This window comes from Rhinolophus ferrumequinum, chromosome 14 (genome assembly GCF_004115265.2).
Source record: "Rhinolophus ferrumequinum isolate MPI-CBG mRhiFer1 chromosome 14, mRhiFer1_v1.p, whole genome shotgun sequence".
Classification (NCBI taxonomy): Eukaryota; Metazoa; Chordata; class Mammalia; order Chiroptera; family Rhinolophidae; genus Rhinolophus; species Rhinolophus ferrumequinum.
Window position 1 is genome coordinate 26,538,150 of NC_046297.1, and position 21,111 is coordinate 26,559,260.

The 21,111-nt window shown below is 36.1% G+C and overlaps 1 protein-coding gene across 5 annotated transcripts in view; it reads left to right on the forward strand.

Annotated features, from left to right (window-relative positions):
• The window catches only part of PCMTD1 (protein-L-isoaspartate (D-aspartate) O-methyltransferase domain containing 1), a 66,293-nt gene that overhangs the window by 19,198 nt on the left and 25,984 nt on the right, over window positions 1-21,111 (forward strand). For 2 of the 5 annotated variants that reach the window (XM_033125852.1, XM_033125853.1), the window contains 2 exons: window positions 1,631-1,776; window positions 9,975-10,405. The exons of 1 other annotated variant lie outside the window; for it this stretch is intronic. In XM_033125852.1, coding sequence (XP_032981743.1) covers window positions 10,099-10,405 — 307 coding nt within the window. In that variant the 5' untranslated portion in view covers window positions 1,631-1,776; window positions 9,975-10,098. The remainder of the gene's footprint in view (window positions 1-1,630; window positions 1,777-9,974; window positions 10,406-21,111) is intronic. 2 more of the 5 variants (XM_033125854.1, XM_033125851.1) reach the window with 1 other exon arrangement.

Genomic DNA, 21,111 nt, shown 5'->3' on the forward strand with positions numbered 1-21,111 from the left:
TGCAGTTGTTACCTTTGAAGCTTGAATAGTTGTTGAAGATACCCAGGATGATGCTAAGAGTTGGGGAGTAGGGAAGACCGCAGTTGATACGCCAGAGTCTTCTCTAAAAACGGGAGAGTTGATATTTCAGTGTCCTCAGTGTGGGGATTGGGGAGATTATTATTGTTAGATAGGAAAAATGTAATAAGAAATACAAATGTTTTCCTATACCTTTTCCAACAAGAGTTTTTTTTTTTTTTTTTAAATCATTATCTTTTAGGGTTTCATAAGTAAGGAAAAGTACCAGCTAAGGCCTAGAGAGGTAAATTATGTTTCCTGAGGTCACATAGCTAAGAAGTTGTAGAATTAGGGTTCCAACATAAAACCCACAGTGTATTATATGATCCTTTATTTAAGTATAATTTTTGTTTATGTTGAAAGAGAACTGTGTTAGAATATGACTCATAAGGGACGTACAACTTGATATGAAATTATAATTTGATATATTAATATTCGTTCTACAAATGATTCTTCTAAGAATAGCACATGAATGAAGTAAAATTAAGTTATATTCCTATTGATATAAATCCTGTTGACTTCTGACCAGAGTTTTACATTGCTGAGTGTTGTGACTCAGTCTAGATATATTTAATACATTGTTACATTATTTTTGTCTGGAGGTTGATAACAATTCATGAACTTTCCTGTGAAGAAAGTGAATAACTTAATTAGAATAAAAATAAAATAGTCAAATAGGAAAACAATGATTTTAGCTATCTGACTTTATTCTTATGTTTAATGTAATAGTTTAACTTTTGGTAGTTTTTTCCCTACAGTCTCCACCAAGCTGTCTTAAGTTAGGTTTCAGTAATATATTATTATTTCCTATCAATTAAAATATTGATATTAAGAAGAATTCAATTATTTTAAAAAGAAGCATTATGCGCACTTTGAAGAAATCTAAACAAAAGAGTAGATTAGATTTGTTTGCACTTATATTCATATGTCATAATATTGGAATAGATTTACTCTTGTCTAATGACTTGCAAAACTTGAATTTCTTTCCAACTTGTGTCATCCTGGACAAGGCAACTGCTGGGGTTCAGTTCTTTATCTATGAAATGGAGTGAGGTCTTCTGCAATTCTTACCTCAAAAGAAAGGTCTTTAAATTGAGTTTAGCTTCTGGATTATGGTCTCTGAATCCTCCATGCCTCTCATGGTTCCTGAGTCATAAATAAGTGATCAGTTTTTATTTATTGAATGAGGAAATCATCAGATGAAGTCTTTTTGTGAAAGACAATTAAAATATCCAAATGTAAGATAATACTAATTGCTTTGAGTAGCTTTGTTGAGAGAACATTTAGTACTTTAAAGTATACTGTTAATAAACATAATTTTACTCACATAATTTGGCTTTTGTTTATATTTTGAAGACCAATCTAATTAGCATGAAATAATTCCTTATGTTATTAAAAATCTTTAGTTCTATGAATTCATTTTAGCCAAATTCAAAGTAATTTTTAACTGTTTGTCTGAAAATACACTATCCATTTGAGACTAATTTCTTTGAACAAAGACTCTGAACTGAAGCCATTTATTGACATTCTGTATTAATTGTGCTTGTGTCCTACTCTTTTGCTGGGCCAATAGTGAAGAAGTGTTGAATGCAGCCTGGAGAGATGTACTGAGTTTCAGTTTAAAAAGCTTTCACCAGACTTTTGGTTACTCAATTTGGACTGTTTTCTCTAAATGACTTTCATTGACTCAAGGAACTACTGATAACATTTAAACTTAAGGTGAGCATCCTGGCACTTACTTTAGAGCCAGTAAAATTACGTATTATGATCTTATGATAACAATTCATTTTTAGGAACTTAAACTTTCTATGGGTCATGAGTAAAAATGAGGATAAAAATTATTTATCCCAATAAATAAAGTGAATAATATCTGTTGTGTGTGTTCATTTCTCAAGGGTCTCAGACCGACATTTCTGGTTGTGTTTTCTTGTTTCTGATAAGTGAATATGACTTGTAGTGCATAACATAAGATCTGTGAATAAGTCCAAATATCTCTGTGTTATATGGGAAAGAACAAACAATTTACTCTTTCTCAGTCTTTTTTCCTTCATTTGTATGGTACAGGAAATAGCACCTGTCCTGTGAAAATACCCTAGGGTAATTATGAAATTATATGAGTTGGGATTGAAGCACTATGAAAAATTAAGAATGACATATAACTAGATATTTTTAATGCAGCTTTTTACTAGTGTCTGTCCATAGATAAAATGATAAATGCACTTAGACTTTTTGAAAGTTTTTAAAGGTGCCCTCAAGATAATTCAATTTTGTGACCTTTTAGGTGAAACAAACAAAGCTAGAAAAGATAGCGACTTGTTCAAAATCATATAGTGCGTCAAGGCCAATCTTTGTATTCCATTGTATGATAATATATAGAAAGAATATCTTTGGTGTGAGCTCATGATTTAGTTTACTTTATGACATTACATCCTAGTAGAAGAGAATAGACACACATCATCTGAACGGATGAGTAATTCTCAAATTGTATAATTTTGCTTTGGAATATTTTAAAATTTTTATTTGAATATTTTGCTTTGTGAACTCATACGTTTTTTTTTTTTTTTAAGTAAAATAAGCCCTGCTTAAAAAAAAAAAAAAAATTAGCACAGGCAAAAGTTAAGTAGTAACTACCAAAGAGAGATTCTTTCTCTGACTGCTGACTGCGTCCAGCTAAGTGAGCACAGAAGGGCAACTGGTCCTAATTTAGGCCTCTCAGTCTAGTTTATGGCCCAGAGCATGACAGAAGACACTGCACTGTTCTTTTCTCATTAACCTCTGTTTCAGTCAACTTACTTGTGAATGTGTGTATTCTGCCTTTCTCTTCTGTATACACTGTTTCTTCTTGACACCTCTAACTTCACTATTTACATTTTCATTCTATAGTTCTGTCTTAAGGAGGTCACTAGGTGATAACTTCACTGGATTTCAGAACTGATACTTATTTGTTTTCCCTTTTTGGTCTTTTGTGTTTAAAAATGAAAGTTTCAAATACGCCTTTTTTTTGGTCATAGAAGTGAAAGAAAGTGAACTGTTTCACTGTGTATTTAGAAGCTTTTTATGCAGTGCACTATATCCTCTTCACAAATTTAGGACTCACAGTGGTAAATGATACATCAGATGCTTTATTTCCCACTATTCTATTCTTTCTTTGGAACCCAGAGTACTAAAAGGGGAGAAAAAGAAGAAATAAATAAGAGGTTGAGAGAGAGGAAAAGAGATCTAAATTGAACATTTTTTTCAACTAAGAGAATGAAAAACTTACTTTTGAATTACGGGCCAGCAGCCTCTGTGGAAATTGTTGTTTCAGGATGGTTTCATGGCTTGACAAATTTGACATGAGTTGTGGCTCAGCTACTCACGAGCTGTGAGCTTGTCTTGCAGTCTGTGTGAATTTTAGTCTTATCAGTAAAATGAGGTTAGTGCTTTTTCATAGGGGTATGGTGAAGAAATAGAGCCCAGTGTGTGGTATAATAGGTATGCAGGAAATTGCATGTATGTGTTATCATTACTTAAAAAAGGTTTATATTTATCATTGGATGTAAAGTTAATTAGATGGTTTTGGCATGTTTTGGCCTGTGAGTAGTGAATCTTAGCCTATTTCCTTTTGTTTTATTATTCTGTACAGTTGACCCTTGAACAAAATGGGTTTGAAGTGTGTGGGTCCACTTATATGTGGATGTTTTTCAATAAATACGTACTGTACTGTAAATACATTTTATCTGATTTTCTTAATAACATTTTTTTCTTTAGCTTACCTTAGTGTAAGAATACAGTACACAATACATATAACATACAAAATATGTGTTAATTGAGTCATTGGTAAGGATTATGGTCAACAGTAGGCTATTATTAGTAATTAAGTTTTTTGGAAGTCAAAAGTTATACATAGATTTTCGACTGTGTGGGGGCTAGGAGGTTGGGGGTCAGTGCCCCCAAAGCCCCATATTGCTCAAGTGTCAGCTGTGTTTATATTTCATCATATGTGTATTTGTTATCATTAAGAAAAAAATTTCCCCTCTAGTTCCTTATGTACTCAAAGCAGCCTTGGTCCATGACTCCCATGACAAGATCTTTGAGGGCATAAAGAAGAAAGATCCTTTGTTCATGCCATCAAATGGTGTGTTCTCCTTGGAATCACTAGTTTCTTCCCTGCAACGCTGGGTGAGCTTGTCCTCACCTTTGCGGGGCGGGGGGGGGGGGGGGGGGGGGGGGGGGGGGGGAGCAGCAAGGAGCAATTGGCTGCTTGCTTGCCACTGGTTGCTAGGAGGGTTGGAAAATGAGTCAGCATTCATTCTGTTCTCTTTCCACTCTGCGACATCTGTCTGCATCTCACCTCCTTTGACTTGTCTTTAACCTTCCATGAAACATCCCTAAGCTGCCTGTAAGTCACCATAATACTGAACTGGGCCTTCAGTAGTTCATCCCCTAAATCAAATACATTCAAGCCACACATCTCATTTTCAAAGAATAGCAAGCAACTTTTGAAACACTTGGCACATCATTTCAGGTGAGCTTATGTGATTATGTCCTTTGGCCCCTCACTCCAAACACACATATTAGAGAGAAAATTTCAGGGAATGAAATTTTGTTCTGTGAGTAAATATGACAACTTCTTCTCAGACAGACATAACTGCTTAAGCTGTTCTGTCGTTTATCCTGACATTTTTTTCTGATTCTGCCTTTACCTTTTCTTTTTCTCAGATTGCTTAATTTTGCTTTTATTGCTTAATGCGGGACTTGAACACCTTTAAACGGTTTTTCTTTTCTATATTAAAGAAAATGGCAGAAATGGGATAAAAAAAAGTTGTGGCTGATATAACAGAAATGCCAAAGCGTGGACAGCCAGTCCTAGATAACTAAAATTCAGCTGCATGGGTTCTACTGATGCTGAAATAGCAGGGAATTTAGAGCAGGGGAACATTAGGAATCAGAATTTAGCTTCTTTCTTCATTTCACAGGGTTGGAAATGACATTCTGGAGAGTTGCCTAGAGCCACACAACAAAGTTATCATTGGAATCAAGGCTATACCTTGGTCTCTTGATGCATATTTGGCACTTTTCTGTGATTGACATGGAATTATCTCAGAATTCACAAATGGCAAACATTTCCGTGACCTGATGTTGTGATGGCTTTTAAAATAACTGTTTGCTTTATTCTCATAAAAAGTAAGGTGTATTTCAAAGTTAGAGGGTTATTGTTCAATTGTCAAAGTAGTCAAACTTTTGCAAACTTCTGATATGTACATTGACTATAATCCAAATCCAACAGTCAGGGCACTGGTTACATCCTGGTGCATCCATGTGGTAGGATATCACGCCTCCAGATTTTGGAAAATTTTTGATGGTATGAAGAAATGCTTAAGACATATAAAGTGAAAGTCTGAAATAATATATACAGTATAATGCCAATATTGTGATTTAAAAAAGCATATAAATGCTTAGAAAGTAAATAACAGTGGTTCTTTGTTAGGATTATAAATAATTTTTATTTATTTTACTTGTTTTTCAAATTTCCTACAAATGCACACACTTTTATAATCGAATCTGAATATTATGAAAATAAATTTGTTAATTTTCCCCACAATTTAAGGATAACGGATATGGTAAAATGGCATCTTTGAAGCTCTGTAGTGTATTTGTATTATTATCTTTTTTTTGTTCCTTGATTTTTCTACTATAGAAATATTGTGAAATGTATTTTTATTCCTTAGGAAATTGTGTTCCATGTATCTTTATTGTACATCATCTACGGTAGTATATATAACTCTTTTATTTTTACTTTTACTTGTCGATTTTGTTCAAATAATGCATGCACACAGTTAGAAAGTTAAGGGATACCACAAGCCTTGAAGACAATTCACCTGTTTCCAACCTGTGGCCCACACTCCAGAGGGAACTTAGTGCATTTAGCTATTTCATAAAGAAGTTACCTCCACGTTGCTAAGATGCTTCTACTGCTCTTTTTCTATTCATTAATTTTCAACGGCATTTATTTTCTTCTATTATAGATGAGATGTTAATTCTCACACCTGTATGTACATCTTCCTATCTCATCCTCCAGTGTTGTTAAATGACTATTCAAATGGAAAGCAGTTGCATCCCCTGCCCCCTCAACCAAATAATGTAATTATAGTTCCTTTCTTTTACAGTTTTGGTTTCTCCTTAACATTTTAAAATTAATCTTCACAGTATACCTCTCATGCTCTAAAAGCCTTCCCTGGCTCCCATTGTCTGCAGGAGTAAGTCCAAACTCAATGTGTGTGTAGCCTGTGAGCCTACCTGCTTCCTCTTCATTCTTCTAACCTCATCAGGCACTACTTTCTATCCTGTGCTTCAACTCTGAGATACTGTTGTAGTGCTTTGAGTGAGCATATTGCCTCTTGCCTCCTTGTTGTTTCTACATCCCTGAACACCTTTCCTTCCTTCTACCTTCTGTACTTAACCGAGGCTTCATCTTCTCTAGGAAAGTCTCTCAGTCCTTTCATCCCCACTCCCACCTCCAACAAGTCTGGGCTAGGTACCCCTTGTATAATTCTGCCATGGCCTTACTCATCTGATTTTGTAATTGTTTCTGCTAGCTGTTCTACAGATGTGGCCTGGGGTCCCCGAGGCCTCCTAAGATCCTTTAAAGGGTCTATGGGATCAAATACTGGGTTTTTCTATAACATCTGAAAACCACTAATGTTTTGCCAAAAAGCAGGGCTTGTGGGGAAAACAGCACTCAAAGTATGTACTACTGTGTAAACCAGTTTACCAGCAAAAACAATAGCCGTCCTAATGAAATTTTTAGCACAACTAAATAAATTTCTACTGTGATTTGTACCTAGCATCACAGTCAGTCCTTCACAGCCTTAAATCCTAGGTTTCCTCTTTCTAATTTGAGGCTTAGGCACTGGAATACAGTTTGCTTATAGATATAATTTTATTTGCATATGGTATCATTTTTATTAAAATTAAAAAATCTGTACATGTATATAGCTTTTATTAGTCTGTTTGAATTCAGGGAAAATGTCTTAGTATTTTTTTTCATCTGCATTCACAGCTTCTCCAGATCACTTAAACACACTGTACCAGCATCTCATTGCCTTAAATATAGAATTTTCAACTTTTTGCTTAAAGTCTTTATAAACTGCTAAAGTATCTCTGTAATATGTGGAAGCTTCTACCTTCTTTCACTCAAACCATGAACAGATATTGTGAACCACCCCAACTGCCTTATTACCTTCACATCATTACCCTATATACTAAATGTATGATGAGCTAATCTGTGTTAAAGAAACATGCGTGGTAGCAGATTGTACCTCCTATTCCAGGAAATCTTTCCTGACCACCTCCCACCTGGATATCCTTACGGTTTTCTTTTCAGATCTGTTTGTCTTTCCAGTCAGACCAGAGAGGAAGGAGTCTGGGAAATCTGGTTTCATACTTTTTAATTCGTCCTTGTTGACAAGGTAATGTTTTTTTCCTAGCTTCTGAGTATCTGGTCTCAGATCTGTTGCAGTAGCTCTGAAACACAGATTACACTGCACTTTCTAAAATGGAAATGGAATTGTCCCTCCCTTGTTAATATCTGTAATTGACTCACTGTTGCCTATAGTACATGTTCTTAAATTAGAGTGAATCGTGGATCTGTAGGAACTCAGGAACTTTCTGAAATTGCAAAACTTCTGATTTGTTCATTGTTTTAATAGAGAGAGGGGCCATAAAAATGATCAGACTCTCAAATACCCACACACACAAATCACTGACCCATAGGATAAAGGTCTTACAGTGCTGCAAGGTATCCAACTGCATGTAATTTCTCAAAAGTATCATCTGCTCTCTTGCTTTAGTATCAGTTTGCTTCCTCAGCCTTTAATTCCCTTACTCCTTTAACAGTATCACACAAATCATGCCTTTAAAAGGCTTTCCTTGATCCCTGGATTCAGTTGCCCCCTTTGGGTCCCTCTGGGCTCCTGGTCGGTCACATGCGTTACAGCACTCCATCCCTTTACAGATGGTTTCTCACTTGAAAGGGGGCATGCAAATGCCTTCCTTGTAGACGTAGTGTAGTTTTTAATGAGATAATCTACAGATAATGCTTAGTACAGTGTCTGTCAGCAAATGTGTGTAGTAGTTCTTGTTTGCTTGATTACTCTTGCATTTCTCACTAAGAGTATGAGCATCTGTGCAGTAAAGTCAGTGTGGTTTGTTTTGCTGTGATAATTTTGGATAGGTTTGAATTCAGTTGGACCTGAGAAGGGTAAGGTCATTCATTCTTCAGCCCTAGAACCAAATAGGGAGATAATTTTTCAGACTTCTAAATTACGGCATTTCCAGTAGAGCTGTTTGTTAAATGTCTGTGCATAGTCAGAATTACTCTTATAAAATCCTCAGGCATGTGCCACACTAGAAACTGACAGGAACTATTTACCAATCTATTGTAGCCATTTTTTTCTTTCATATTGGGAAGACATTCATTCTTTGAGTACCAGGTAAAAAAGTTAACCTGTACTTACAGGCCATGTCATTTAAAAAAACTTTAAATGCCAGAATTGCACTCCGCCCATTGGGATTCTTGAGCTGTAAAAAGATGCCAAAACTAAGACCCATTGAAGGAACAGCAGATTGGTACCTCCTATGCATTACATGTTACGAAATAATATTTGTGGAGGAAAGTGGTGCTTGTACACCCTTGTACTTTTAAAATTATTTCTTTTTGTGGTTGTGGGGGCTATTGGAGCCAGCCAAGTTTATGTGAGTTTGAATAAGTTAAATAGTAGGGTGATGTGAATTTACAGTATTTCTTCTACTCTTAGAAAGTTTGAAGGGATCATAGGAAAAGAGCAAAGGTGACAGAGATAGGCACAGTAGTTTTGTAGCAGCTTGGTACCAGGGATCTGAGAATCCTGACAAAGCTCGAGACCTGATTGCTTTCTTGAGGGTGCAGTCTTACTTACCAGAGTTGGTTGTCATAATCTTTGTTTTTGGCTTTCCCTCTTTCCTGATAAATTCAGAAATTGGTGTATGCATTTACTTATTAACTATAGTTGAATGGAGCTTAAATTGTGTATTCAGTATTACATATTGACATTTTTGTTTATCAAGGTGCTCTTACATTTCCATTCAAAGATGCTGAATTTGACTTGTTAAAGAAGTTTGTGTGTGTGTATGTGTGTGTATTTATGTGTAATATATCTTCTAAGTGCTTAAACTATTAAAGTTGTTAATAAAATTTGTGATCTTAGCACAAGGTTTCCCAAACAAAACAATTTTTATACACACAAACTTTAAAAATGTGTGTCTGTTTTCATTTTTATATTTTGTAATCAGTGTTTGGATAATATGTTATTCTTTGTGTTCACATTTTGAATTTATGCGATACATGTAGGAATTGTTAGCAGATTTTTAAGTTGAGGACTTTTAAATCAATCAAGCATTCCATGCATATTAGACTAGATTTACCATACTCTATGGAAGGCCAAATGGCTTGGTGATTAAGAGCATGGTTCCTGGAGTCTGAAAGACCTGGGACTATATCCCAGCAGTGTTACTTTCTAGAGCAGCACACAGCTCCTGGCCACATGTAGCTACAAAGCACTTGAAATATGACAAGTATGACTAATTGAATATTAAATTGTATTTTAATTAATTTATGCCTAGGTAGACAACATGTGACTAGTGGCTACCATTTTGGGCCTTACAGTATGAGGTGACTTAACTTTTCTGTTCCAGATTTCCCATCTGTACCAATGCGATCATACTTAAGCTGCCTTTGTGGTTGTTACAAGAATAATTAAAATAATATATTTAACACTATATGTCCTTTAGAAATAAATGGTAGTTAGTTATAATGACTATTACATATTTGATAAACTGGAATTACTTTCTTTTTGGGTATTAATTTAAATCTGTTTATTTTTATTCTTTCCTTTCAGGATTAATTTATTTTTGGAAATCAAGTGCAATATTAAAACGAAAACAAACCATACTACATTATTGGAAGCCATTTCTTCTAATTTTATTGCATTTTAAAATTTATGATTTGATTTGAATACTATCATGGGAGGAGCTGTGAGTGCTGGGGAAGATAATGATGACTTAATTGATAACTTAAAAGAAGCTCAGTATATCCGCACTGAAAGAGTGGAACAAGCCTTCAGAGCGATTGATCGCGGAGATTACTATTTGGAAGGCTACCGAGACAATGCTTACAAAGACTTAGCCTGGAAGCATGGGAACATACACTTGTCAGCACCTTGCATTTATTCTGAAGTTATGGAAGCATTGAAACTTCAACCAGGATTGTCTTTTCTTAACCTGGGAAGTGGAACCGGATATTTAAGTACAATGGTGGGCTTAATTTTAGGTAATTTTATTTTTGTAAAATTCTTTTTTAAAAAGTAAGCTGAGTTTGTATTACTGTTTATGATTTACAGCATTTGTAATTTTGTGTACAGTATATGTTTGAATATATATACTCAAAGTAGTTGTCTTCCTTACTTAAATGAAAACACAAGGTAGTAGTCATCTTATTCTCAGCTCTGAGCCTGATAGTTGCCTTCTGCATTCAATCCTAGATTTAAAAGGCTCTTGGAACTATTTTCCAAGCCCCAGTCATTGTGTGTACTTAAAATTGAACAGCTGGTAGGCAGGAGACTCAGGAGTATAATATAGTATGTTTCAGGTAAAGTATTCTGACTGCTGGCATAGAATTTGATAGTTATCAGTGTCCCATTTTAAAGGGAATGCTGCCAGGTTTTTGTTAAAGATACAGGAGTATATGGGATGCAGAGGATGTGGCACTGGTGGGGCAAAGCAAAGGGTTGAAAGAAAAAAAAAAAAACAGAGAAGAGAGAAGTATATGTCATTAAACTTTCAGCATACTTATTGTTTGTCCTGCCAGGCATTATTTCTGGTGTGAGTATATAGCAGTGATCAAGAGGGACAAAGCCTTTGAGAAGCTTACTGGGTGATTACTACAAGGGCTAGACATTATTTAAAGCACTTTAATATACAGTAACTCATTTAACGTTGCTAATGATCCTATGAAGTATAAACTGTTATGATTCCCATATATATAGGTGAGTTAAACCAAGGCACAGAGAGATTAAACCTAAAGTCACATAACCAGGAAGTAACAGCTGGAGAACATGGAATATGAGTGGAAAAAGCATGGCTGGAGGAAAATCTGTAAGACATGATGTTGGATGAAGGATGAACAACCATGAATTTTACTAAGCCACTTAGTATTTACTGAGTTACTGAGTGCTACCGTGTGGCAAGCATTAAGGGAGAGCATTAAGGCCCATAACATAGATTCTTGCCCTTAAGTTCACAGACTGGTGGGGGCAGGGAGACAAAAACCAGCAGTTCTCATCCAATGTGATACTATAGTTAATATAGTTAATACTATAGTTAATATAAGTTGTAGAGATGAGACTGGCTTAAAATTTACTCCTAAGTGATGGGGAATCATTGAAAGATTTTAAATAGAGAAGTGACTATAGTAGGATAATTATGTCCCATTGTGCAGGAACAGTCCTAGTTTATCCCTGTAGTCCTAGCATCAGTATTAATACGTCCTTTTCTTTCCCAAAGTGTCCCAGTTTGGACAGTAAATATGTGGTCACATAATGACATTTTACGCATTTTTAGTCTTGAAATTTTCCCTCCTACACACTGGCGTCTTACTTTCTCTCCTAATCGTGGAACCTGCAATCTATTTTGTTCCAAAAAAAAAAAAAGAGCACTTTCCTCTCACAAGTGAGTCAGTTCCTGATACGTAATAACTACTCAAAACTGGTAACAAATTATTATTTTTTACCAAGAAAGATATTTAGCAGGTTATATTTAGATTTGGTTCTCCTGCTGTCAGGAGACAAGAATTTCTCAGCAGATTGGGAACCTTAGGCGTCTATCTCTTCTGTCACTAGTGCTTCTTTGAAGAAGGAATCTGTAGGTTTTCAGACAGTTTCCAAATCAAAGGAACTTAGTTGGGGGGGGTGGGCAAGGGCTAGGGAGAGCTTCTTTTCAAAAGTGGGAGTTACCCTCTTTGAACCAGTGCATTTCTTGACCAGCTCTGGCAACTTTAGGCTGGAATCCAGGCTTCGTACCATCTCTGGCCAGCCTCAGAGCACCTGTTATCCTGTCTTGCACTTTTCCAACCCTGTCAACCAGCTCTTGCTGAGGGAGATCAGTCTAACCAAAGCTCTGGCCAGGGAGAGGGTCATAATTAGCAATCTTGCTAGCAGTGAGATCGTTCCCTTAAACTACATTTCTTAGTCTCAGTTTTCAAGAGATTCGATTACTTTGCCCATGTGCATTTGTAGGGTGACCTCAACTTTCACTGTATCTTGAATGTCCTTTAATCCACACCGGAGAGCAGTGTAGGGAAATAGACTCTTGTGTAAATGATCCACAGTGCACTAGATATTTTCTTCCTGTTACAGGCTGCAGGAGTCATGGGTCTTTAGTTATGTGTGTGACTATGATTACTAGACATTATTCCTAGATTTACTGTGTGTGATCCTGCACAGTCAAGTCCAAGATATAGTTCCTCTTCTTTTGATGGGAAATAGTCGTTTTGTGAGAAAGATAAAATAAAAGCATTTTAAAGAAGGAAAAGGAGGGGAGCATTTGAGATCTTGCCCCCCAGCACATGTCATCAGGTTGGCTCAAATAAACTCATGAAAATTCCTTACAGGTTGGGGTGGGGGGAATAGGAAAGGGAGAAACAACAGTCTGTAAAATATGATTGCATGATTACAGCTAATAAATCTTGGATCTACCCAGTTTCTGAGGGAGCTTAATCTTTTTTCTCCCCTGCCCCCCTTTTTTTGTTTTTTGTTTTGAGAACGTTTAAATCAAGGAAGAGAGGATACATCCATAAAAATCACTTAGAACTAGATCCAAAGAAGGGTTACGTGCTCCCTATGATTATCTGAGTATAGTGAATCAGATTTGATTCTGTTGCTTCACCGTAACCTTACTAACAGAAGTTCACGCCTTATTAAGTAACTACAAATATAACACCATGGCTCCTAGCCATGTTTCTCTGCCAGTCATAAGATGGGCGTGACAGGTGCTCACCATTGGCAGTGGTTCTCATCTGAGGACAGGCTCAGTATAATCTGGAGGAATCCAGGCTGAGGCAGGGAAAGCAGGGCATCTGTGCTTTGATGATACAGATAAGGAAGATATTCTTTGAGGAATTTCCATGCCACTCCAGAAACACACCTGTAGAGGTTGGGTTACCATCTTGAGGGAGCTTTTGTTGTTCACTGAGAGGAAGTTAGATTTATCTAAACTTCAAGAAATTTCTTTTGATTAGTACATTTAAAGCAGTTATTCATAAATGGAATTTATTTTTGTCCAGGACCTAGAGAATGGATCACCTTGTTTAGACAGCGTAGTTTCAAATTGAAGATAAATTCTTCTTCTTGTACTCGTTTCTCCCTGAGAGAACTAAGGAATTTCATAAAGAATCTTGTATTTAATTGATTTCCCCTCTCAGTACTGTCTTCTCATACCTAGGGGAATCCCATTGAAAAATGGGGTACAAGGAAAGAAGCCTCCCAACTCCTCTACTCGCAGAGTTGAGTTACATTATCAGAACCATGAAGGCAAGTTACTCTTGATAATCTTTCTGACCCACGTAGGGATGGTTCTCCATTCTGGTCCTTGCTTAGGGATTCACTCCCATTTTCTTGCATAACCCATCATACAAAAATTGTAGGTTTCTTATGCAACCTATAATATCAAGGTTTATCCAACTTAATGACTTTCTTAGTGTCTTGCCTAATTCCTCAGTTAATAGAAGATTGGCAGAGTCATTCCAACAATAAGTGTACCACTGGCTCAGCACTACAATATTATTTCCTAAGGTGAAACAATAAGCTTGTGTGCTTAATAGGAAAGTGTCATCATATATAAATACCAACAACTGCTGTATTGTCCTAAAGGGCTAATTAGTAAAGCTATATGATGCCATCGTGTTTGGTCTCTATGCTTTTTTCTTCCTCTCTTTATTGCAGGACATTAAATGGTCCTCATTCAGCTATCCTCGTATTGCCTTTGACTTCAGATACTCCTATTTTCTTTCATTTTAGCCCCCCTCGATTTGGTGAGTTTTAGTAAATTGCAGAGTTGTGCAAGCATTATTATAATCCAATTTGAGAACACTCCTATCATTCCAAAAAGATCCCCTAAGCCCAGTTGCATCCACTCCTATTTCTACCTCAACCCAATACTCATCTCCTTTCTGTTACTATAGATTGGCCTTTTCTGTAAATTTCTTATAAATACAAGCATACAATATATGGCCTTTTGTGTATGGTTTCTTTCACTTAGTGTTATGTTTTCAAGGTTCATGCATGCTGTAGTGCGTATTAGTAGTACTCCATCCCTCTTTATGGCTGAAGAATAGTCCATTATAAGGGCATAGCACATTTTGTTTATTCACCACTTTTTGGCTGCTATGAATGATTCTGCTATGAATATTCATATATAAATTTTTGTGTGGACATCCATATTAATTTCTCTTGGGTGGATTTCTAGGAGTAGAATTATTGGGCTATATGTTAAGTTTATGTTTAATTTTTAAAGAAATTGCCAAACTTTTAAAAAATGGTTGCACTATTTTATAGTCCCACCAACAATGTGTGAGGTTCCAGTTTTTCCACATTCTCATTGATGCTTGTTATTTTCTTTTTAATAGCCATCTCAGTGGGTATAAAGTGATATCTTATTCTGGTTTTAACTTGCATTTCCCTACTGACTAGTTATGTGGAACATCTGTGCCTGTGCTTTTTGGTTATTCCTATGTCTTCTTTGGTGAAATGCCTATCCAGATCTTTCCCCTATTTTTTAGTTAAGTTATTAGTATTCTTATTATTGACTTGTAAGTGTTCTTTATATATTATTCAAATCTTTCCCCCATTTTTAAATTAAATTGTTAGTATTGTTATTGAATTGTAAATGTTCTTTACATATTTTGGATACAATCCCTTTATCAGAAATATAATTTTCAAATATTTTTTTCATGCTCTTTTAGAAAACTTTCTTGGGTCACTTCAGGCCAGAGAATCAGGGAGATTCCCGTTCCCCACCCCCACCCCCATTCTTTTTGGTAAGACAAAACACATTCTGCAAGTTTCCAGGGTTCTCTTTAAGGTAGATTGTATTTTCTACATTAAACCGAGCCTCAGTTTTCCCTCTGTCCTCTATCCTCCTTTTCTGGCGGGTGGGGTAAAAGGAGGAAATTTTATTTTTTCTTTTTAGGAATTACAAATGCTGTTCTTGATATGTGCTTTATTTTGGGCTCTGAACAAATTTGTTTTGAAAAGAACCCTTTTATTTAGGCTACTCAACATTTTCGGAAATTGATAGTTTCTCACTCTTTAAACTATTGTGTCTTAGTCCTGGTTAGGCTTTTGTGTCTCTTTTCCTCTGCCTATATATCCTGTATTGAGTCGCCACCACTATTCTGTATTATAGGGGTTTTTCTGCTCTTTATTTCTGGTTGTGGAGTAGAAAGCCTTACTCTCAACCATCTCCTTTATTGCTGCTACCTGAAAGTCAATACCCAGATGCTTTGTCTTTGTGGGTATTGCTGCTAATAAGTACAGAGCAACAAATAGTAAATAATAATAAAATATTAGGAAATAGTGTAAGTTTTACAAACTTCACAAAGTCTTCATAGTATTTTTTTCTGGTTATTATTTCCACGTATTATTCTTAGAAGTTATAAGGCAATTCCCTCAGTGACATGAAAAATCTTAGGTGGTTCTCTGTGCATCTTGAGTTTTTATCTTTGGGATTAACTTTCCCCAACTTGGATCATCCATGTACCAAATATAGTCGATCCATATTATTTGCATATTTGCCTGCTTGCTAAAATTTATTTGTAACCCTCAAACAATACTCTGTGGGGATTTCGAGGTCATTCGTGCACATGTGCAGAGGAGTGAACAGCTTGAATCTATCTGTGAGCATGTTTCTCCCTAGCAGGGGTGGAACAAGGTGAAGCTCTGCCCTCGTTTCATCTGTTTTACAGAGATAGTCACAGGACGGAGACAGTGGACAGTGCAGTGCAAGAAACTCTGGCTCTTGGGTCCATTTCTGACCCCACTAATGGGACAACCTCACGCAAATCACTTAATACTTCTGAAGTTTGTTTTCTATTTGGTAAAATAAAGAAAATAGACTCTACCAGGATGAGGTTTTAGGATTTAAGATTATACTCTATTTCAGATATGTACATATGTACATATTCCCCTAGTAACAGTGGTTCAGCATTTGCTAATTAAGTTTTTGCTGGACTTTATAGAACATAAACTACCACAAATAATGAGTATCGATTGTAATTTCAGAAAGTTACTAAATCTTCCTGAAATTGTCTCTGTGTAAAATAATTTGTTAACCTCTATCTCCCAGTGTAGGAACTGGTACCTACAGAATTGTCTTTATTTTCTCATACAGTCTTACCTAGGCTGGCTTGGATGTTGGACTGAGAACCTCAGATTAAAACTAGAGGTTGACTTGCATTGGCAGAGCTACTTGGCCTGCTGGGGTTGTTGGACCCTTCTGGAAACTACCTTCACATTCTCTCTGGGTGGCTCCTGCAGGGTTAGCCCATCTACCTTTCTATACCTGTGGCTTTCAAATATTCTTTCCCTGGATTTCAAATCTCTTTACATTGCCTTTATAAGCACTTTCTCTGTCCTTTTATGGAAGCTTCTTTGGCTTATTCAAGTGAAGGGTAGATCTTCCTTCTGTCTTCAAGTACCGTTTTTTCCTGAAAATAAGACGTAGCCAGACCGTCAGCTTGAATGCGTCTTTTGGAACAAAATTAATATAAGATCCGGCCTTATTTTAATATAAGGCCAGGTCTTATATTAAAATAAGACCTGGTCAATATAATATAATATAGTATAATACTGGGTCTTATATTAATTTTTGCTCCAAAGACGCATTAGAGCTGATGGTCCAGCTAGGTCTTATTTTCTGTGAAACACGGTAACATCCACATGCAGAGGATTCACAGGTTTCTAGCACCAAAGTCTGTCTGCCAAGCTCTGCACACTCTTGAATCTTCTAGGCTACGCTAACAATATTTAGATGTGTGGTGCACAAGATTCCAAAAGTTGAACCTGTCTCCAACTCAAGTTATCCTTTCTTACCCTATCCTTCAGAAGACAAAGCAGTTCAAATTTTCTTCTTCCTCCTTTGTTTCTTATGTTGATGAAAGGTACTTTTTTCCCTCCAAAAATTAGTCAAGGAAGAAACCTGAACATCAGTCTCTCCTCTCTCTTTAATTATATTTTGTGATAGGTAATATATTCATTCATAGGGTTAAAAAATCCAAAAGAATCAAGCTTTGAAAGATTTTTCTTATCTCTCTCTCTCTTCCGTTTTATCTAGTTGCCTCCCTACTTCAGGAATAACTTCATTGATCCCTGAGAATACCTCCATTTTTGCGTAATACAGTTGACCCATGAACAGCGTGGGGGTTAGGGGCGCTGACCTCCTGTGCAGTTGAAAATCCACATGTAACTTTTGACTTCCCAAAAACTTACATACAGCCCCTTAGTATCTGCAGAGAATTGGTTCCAGAACCCCGCAAATAGCAAAGTCTGCAGATACTCAAGTCCCTTATATGAAATGGCATAGAACAATGCATAGTTTGCCATCCACATCTGAGGATTTTCACCTGTGGATCAAAAATACTGTTTTCAATCTGAGGTTGGTTGAATCCACGGATGTGAAACCCAGAGATAGGAAGGCTGACTACCGTGTTTCCTTGAAAATAAGGCCTAACCGGAAAATAAGCCCTAGCATGATTTTTTAGGATGACATCTCCTAAACATAAGCCCTAATGTGTCTTTTGGAGCAAAAATGAATATATGACCCGGTCTTACTTTCAGGGAAACACGGTAAATATATTTATTTGTAAAAATTCACATATAAATGGGTCTGTGCGTGCAGTTCAACCCCATGTTGTTCAAGGGTCAGCGGAACTCACCTGTTTATAGAGATGATAGTTGACTTGAAGTCAGAAGAGCTTTCGTAGGTACATAAAGGAAAATACGTGTTGCATTTTAGAAGATTTCTATCAAACAACTAAAGTTAATAAGATTTATTTTGAATTAAATGTATTTATCTGTAAGACTTAACTTTTGTAGAATGCCTCATTCTATGATAATTCAGATAAAGTAGATTTGACATATATTTAATGATTTTTTGCTAGTATATTTTAAAATCAAGACATAAAAAATACACATTTTTATGCTTTGTATGTACGATTTGCTTCAGTCTTAGCTGTGAATCTTTTAAACTTGAGACCATAGCTATATTTATGTACTTGATTATTCTTTCAAAAAGCAGTTATTCTATTTGCCACTGCCAGCTGTGGAGGACACAGCAGTGCACGAGACATATCCCACACCCATGAAATTGTGCATGTCATTTCTGAACTGGCAACACAAGCATTGTTACATTGGCCATTCTTCATTTAGTTCAGTAAATATTTATGTGTCTTGATCACAGTGCTGGTCCCAGAGTATCATCAAGTACTTCACAAGTAAATATACAGTGGAATGAAAAAGCTGGTGAAAATGTCTTCCAGGGGAAATGATTGCATTAAAATAAATTTGGATCAAGATCTGAAGTTGTTTAAATTAGCTTTTAAAACTATTCTCTATTATGTTATAGTTGAGCACATATTTTTTCTGTTTATTGAATTTGCTTTGGTAGAGACTTAATCTCTTTTTTAATGTGCCAGTGTAGATGTGTGAGACACAGTCATAAGTTGCTCTGGGCATACTAGACTTGAATATTTTCAGCCTGCTGAATGGAAATATGTAAATGAACTGATTGTGACGTCTGTTCTTCATATTTTGACATTTTAGATACATAGGGGTTTGGGTCCATTCTCTGTAACTGTTTAAACCAACACTTTGAGATTTCATGTAAAATATTTCTAAGATTCAAGTGTAATAAAAACAGGACTTTTATTATCCATAAGCCAAGAAGAAATCGAGGGACTGGAATCTGAATTTTCTAGTAAATTTCAAGACTTGCTTCATGAGGCCTTTTTTTTTTTTTTTTTTTTTTTTTAAGATTTTATTGGGGAAGGGGAACAGTACTTTATTGGGGAACAGTGTGTACTTCCAGGACTTTTTTCCAAGTCAAGTTGTTGTCCTTTCAGTCTTAGTTGTGGAAAGTTCAGCTTCAAGTTGTTGTCCTTTCAGTCTTAGTTGTGGAGGGCGCAGGTCAGCTCCAGGTCCAGTTGCTGCTGCTTGTTGCAGGGGGCGCAGCCCACTATCCCTTGCGGGAGTCGAACCTGGCAGCCTTGTGGTTGAGAGGATCATGAGGCCATTTCCAAACCTAGAGAACAGAGAACAATTCTCTAGTCTTAGATATAGCCAGCCAGCTTCAGGATGGTTAAGCTAACATGGGAAGAGTCAGTAAACATTTGACAGTGTTTGTCTTTCTTTAATAGGCATTTTTAGTGTGATATAATAGAATGAAGAAACCATAAGAAATTAATTATATTTTAATAAGTGGCACTGCATTAGATCAATTTCTCCTTATTTAGCTAATGATTACTTAATCTTTTGCTGATTCCTTTTTCTCCCATTTCCTTTATCTACCTTTGCACTATTTTATGTCTGTACATTATACCTGAGGGTGTTCATGAGAAAACAAAGAATGAAACCTATCCTGGTCTACTTTTCACCTACTGTGTTTCCCCGAAAATAAGACCTAGCCGGACAGTCAGCTCTAATGCATCTTTTTGAGCAAAATTTAATATAAGACCAGTCTTATTTTACTATAAGACTGGGTATAATATAATACAATAATGATATAAAATCGGGCCTTATATTAATTTTTGCTCCAAAACACGCATTAGAGCTGATTGTCCAGCTAGGTCTTATTTTCAGGGAAACACAGTATTGCTTATTTCTGAATTCTTATAAGTTATTTATAAATCTTGCCAAAGATGCCTACTTTTACACAACTAAAATTAGTAATATAGTAACACTGTAAATTTTTGAAAGATGTTTTTACATATACATTTTAGTTCTCACTATGAGAAACTTTATACTAGTTTAAACTGGTTGACTTACTTCCTCTTGTGGTAAATACTTAGTTTCATCCAAAATCATTTGTAGATACTAACTCTTGATAATCACTTTACCAATGAGAACAGAGTTTTAGATAGTCCAGAGAGATTTTAAAAATCATTTAGAATAGGCTTTGTAATAATTAGGAGGTTATGGCAAATGTGTTCAACCTGAGCTGCTTGTTAGGGTTACCTGCAGAGCCTGGGCCACACCCTGGGAGATTCCGTCTACCTGTTTGGGGTGGGACCCAAGCAGTTCCAGTTTAAATCAAATTTAATCTACTTCTATATTTAATGTTAAAATTCCCAGGTTATTCTAATTTGCAGTCAGCGTTGAGATCCCTTTGTATAGGTTATGGTTTTGCTTCTACAGTCTTATATACAAGGAAAAGACGTATAAGTTTTAATGAGTGGTATCCATCTTGTACTTTATGGTGTGTAAAGCAGGAACTCATGATTTTTCCCAGGATCTCATTTTATACGATGCGAAAGACTTCAAATGGTAAGTGACTGGTCGCAGATTATGCAGCTAGTGAGGAACCAAGGTTGGGCAGTAAGATATTTACCCTTAAATCTATCTTTCTCATCAACCCACCGTGTTTAGATATGAGTCAGTTGAAATGATGAATCTTGAATTAGTTCATCTTTAGAGCTCTTCTAATTATGTAGCATGAAGTACCTTTTGCTTGTGGCACTGTGTTCCACAAATTAACTTTCCACAGAATTTCGAAGGTACTGAGAACTTCATTCAAATGTTTTGTGAAGCTCTGGGATTTCTTTGGCCTGTCTCAGGAAGACTTCTACCCTGCACATCACACTCAAACAGCCTTTTAAGGTACTTCAGAGTAGGGATAAGCAGGAGTGTTGGGTGTTAATAGGGTCAACATAGATGTAAATAAGAAACGTAGATATTGCATAAACACTTGATACCTATGCTTAATAATTAT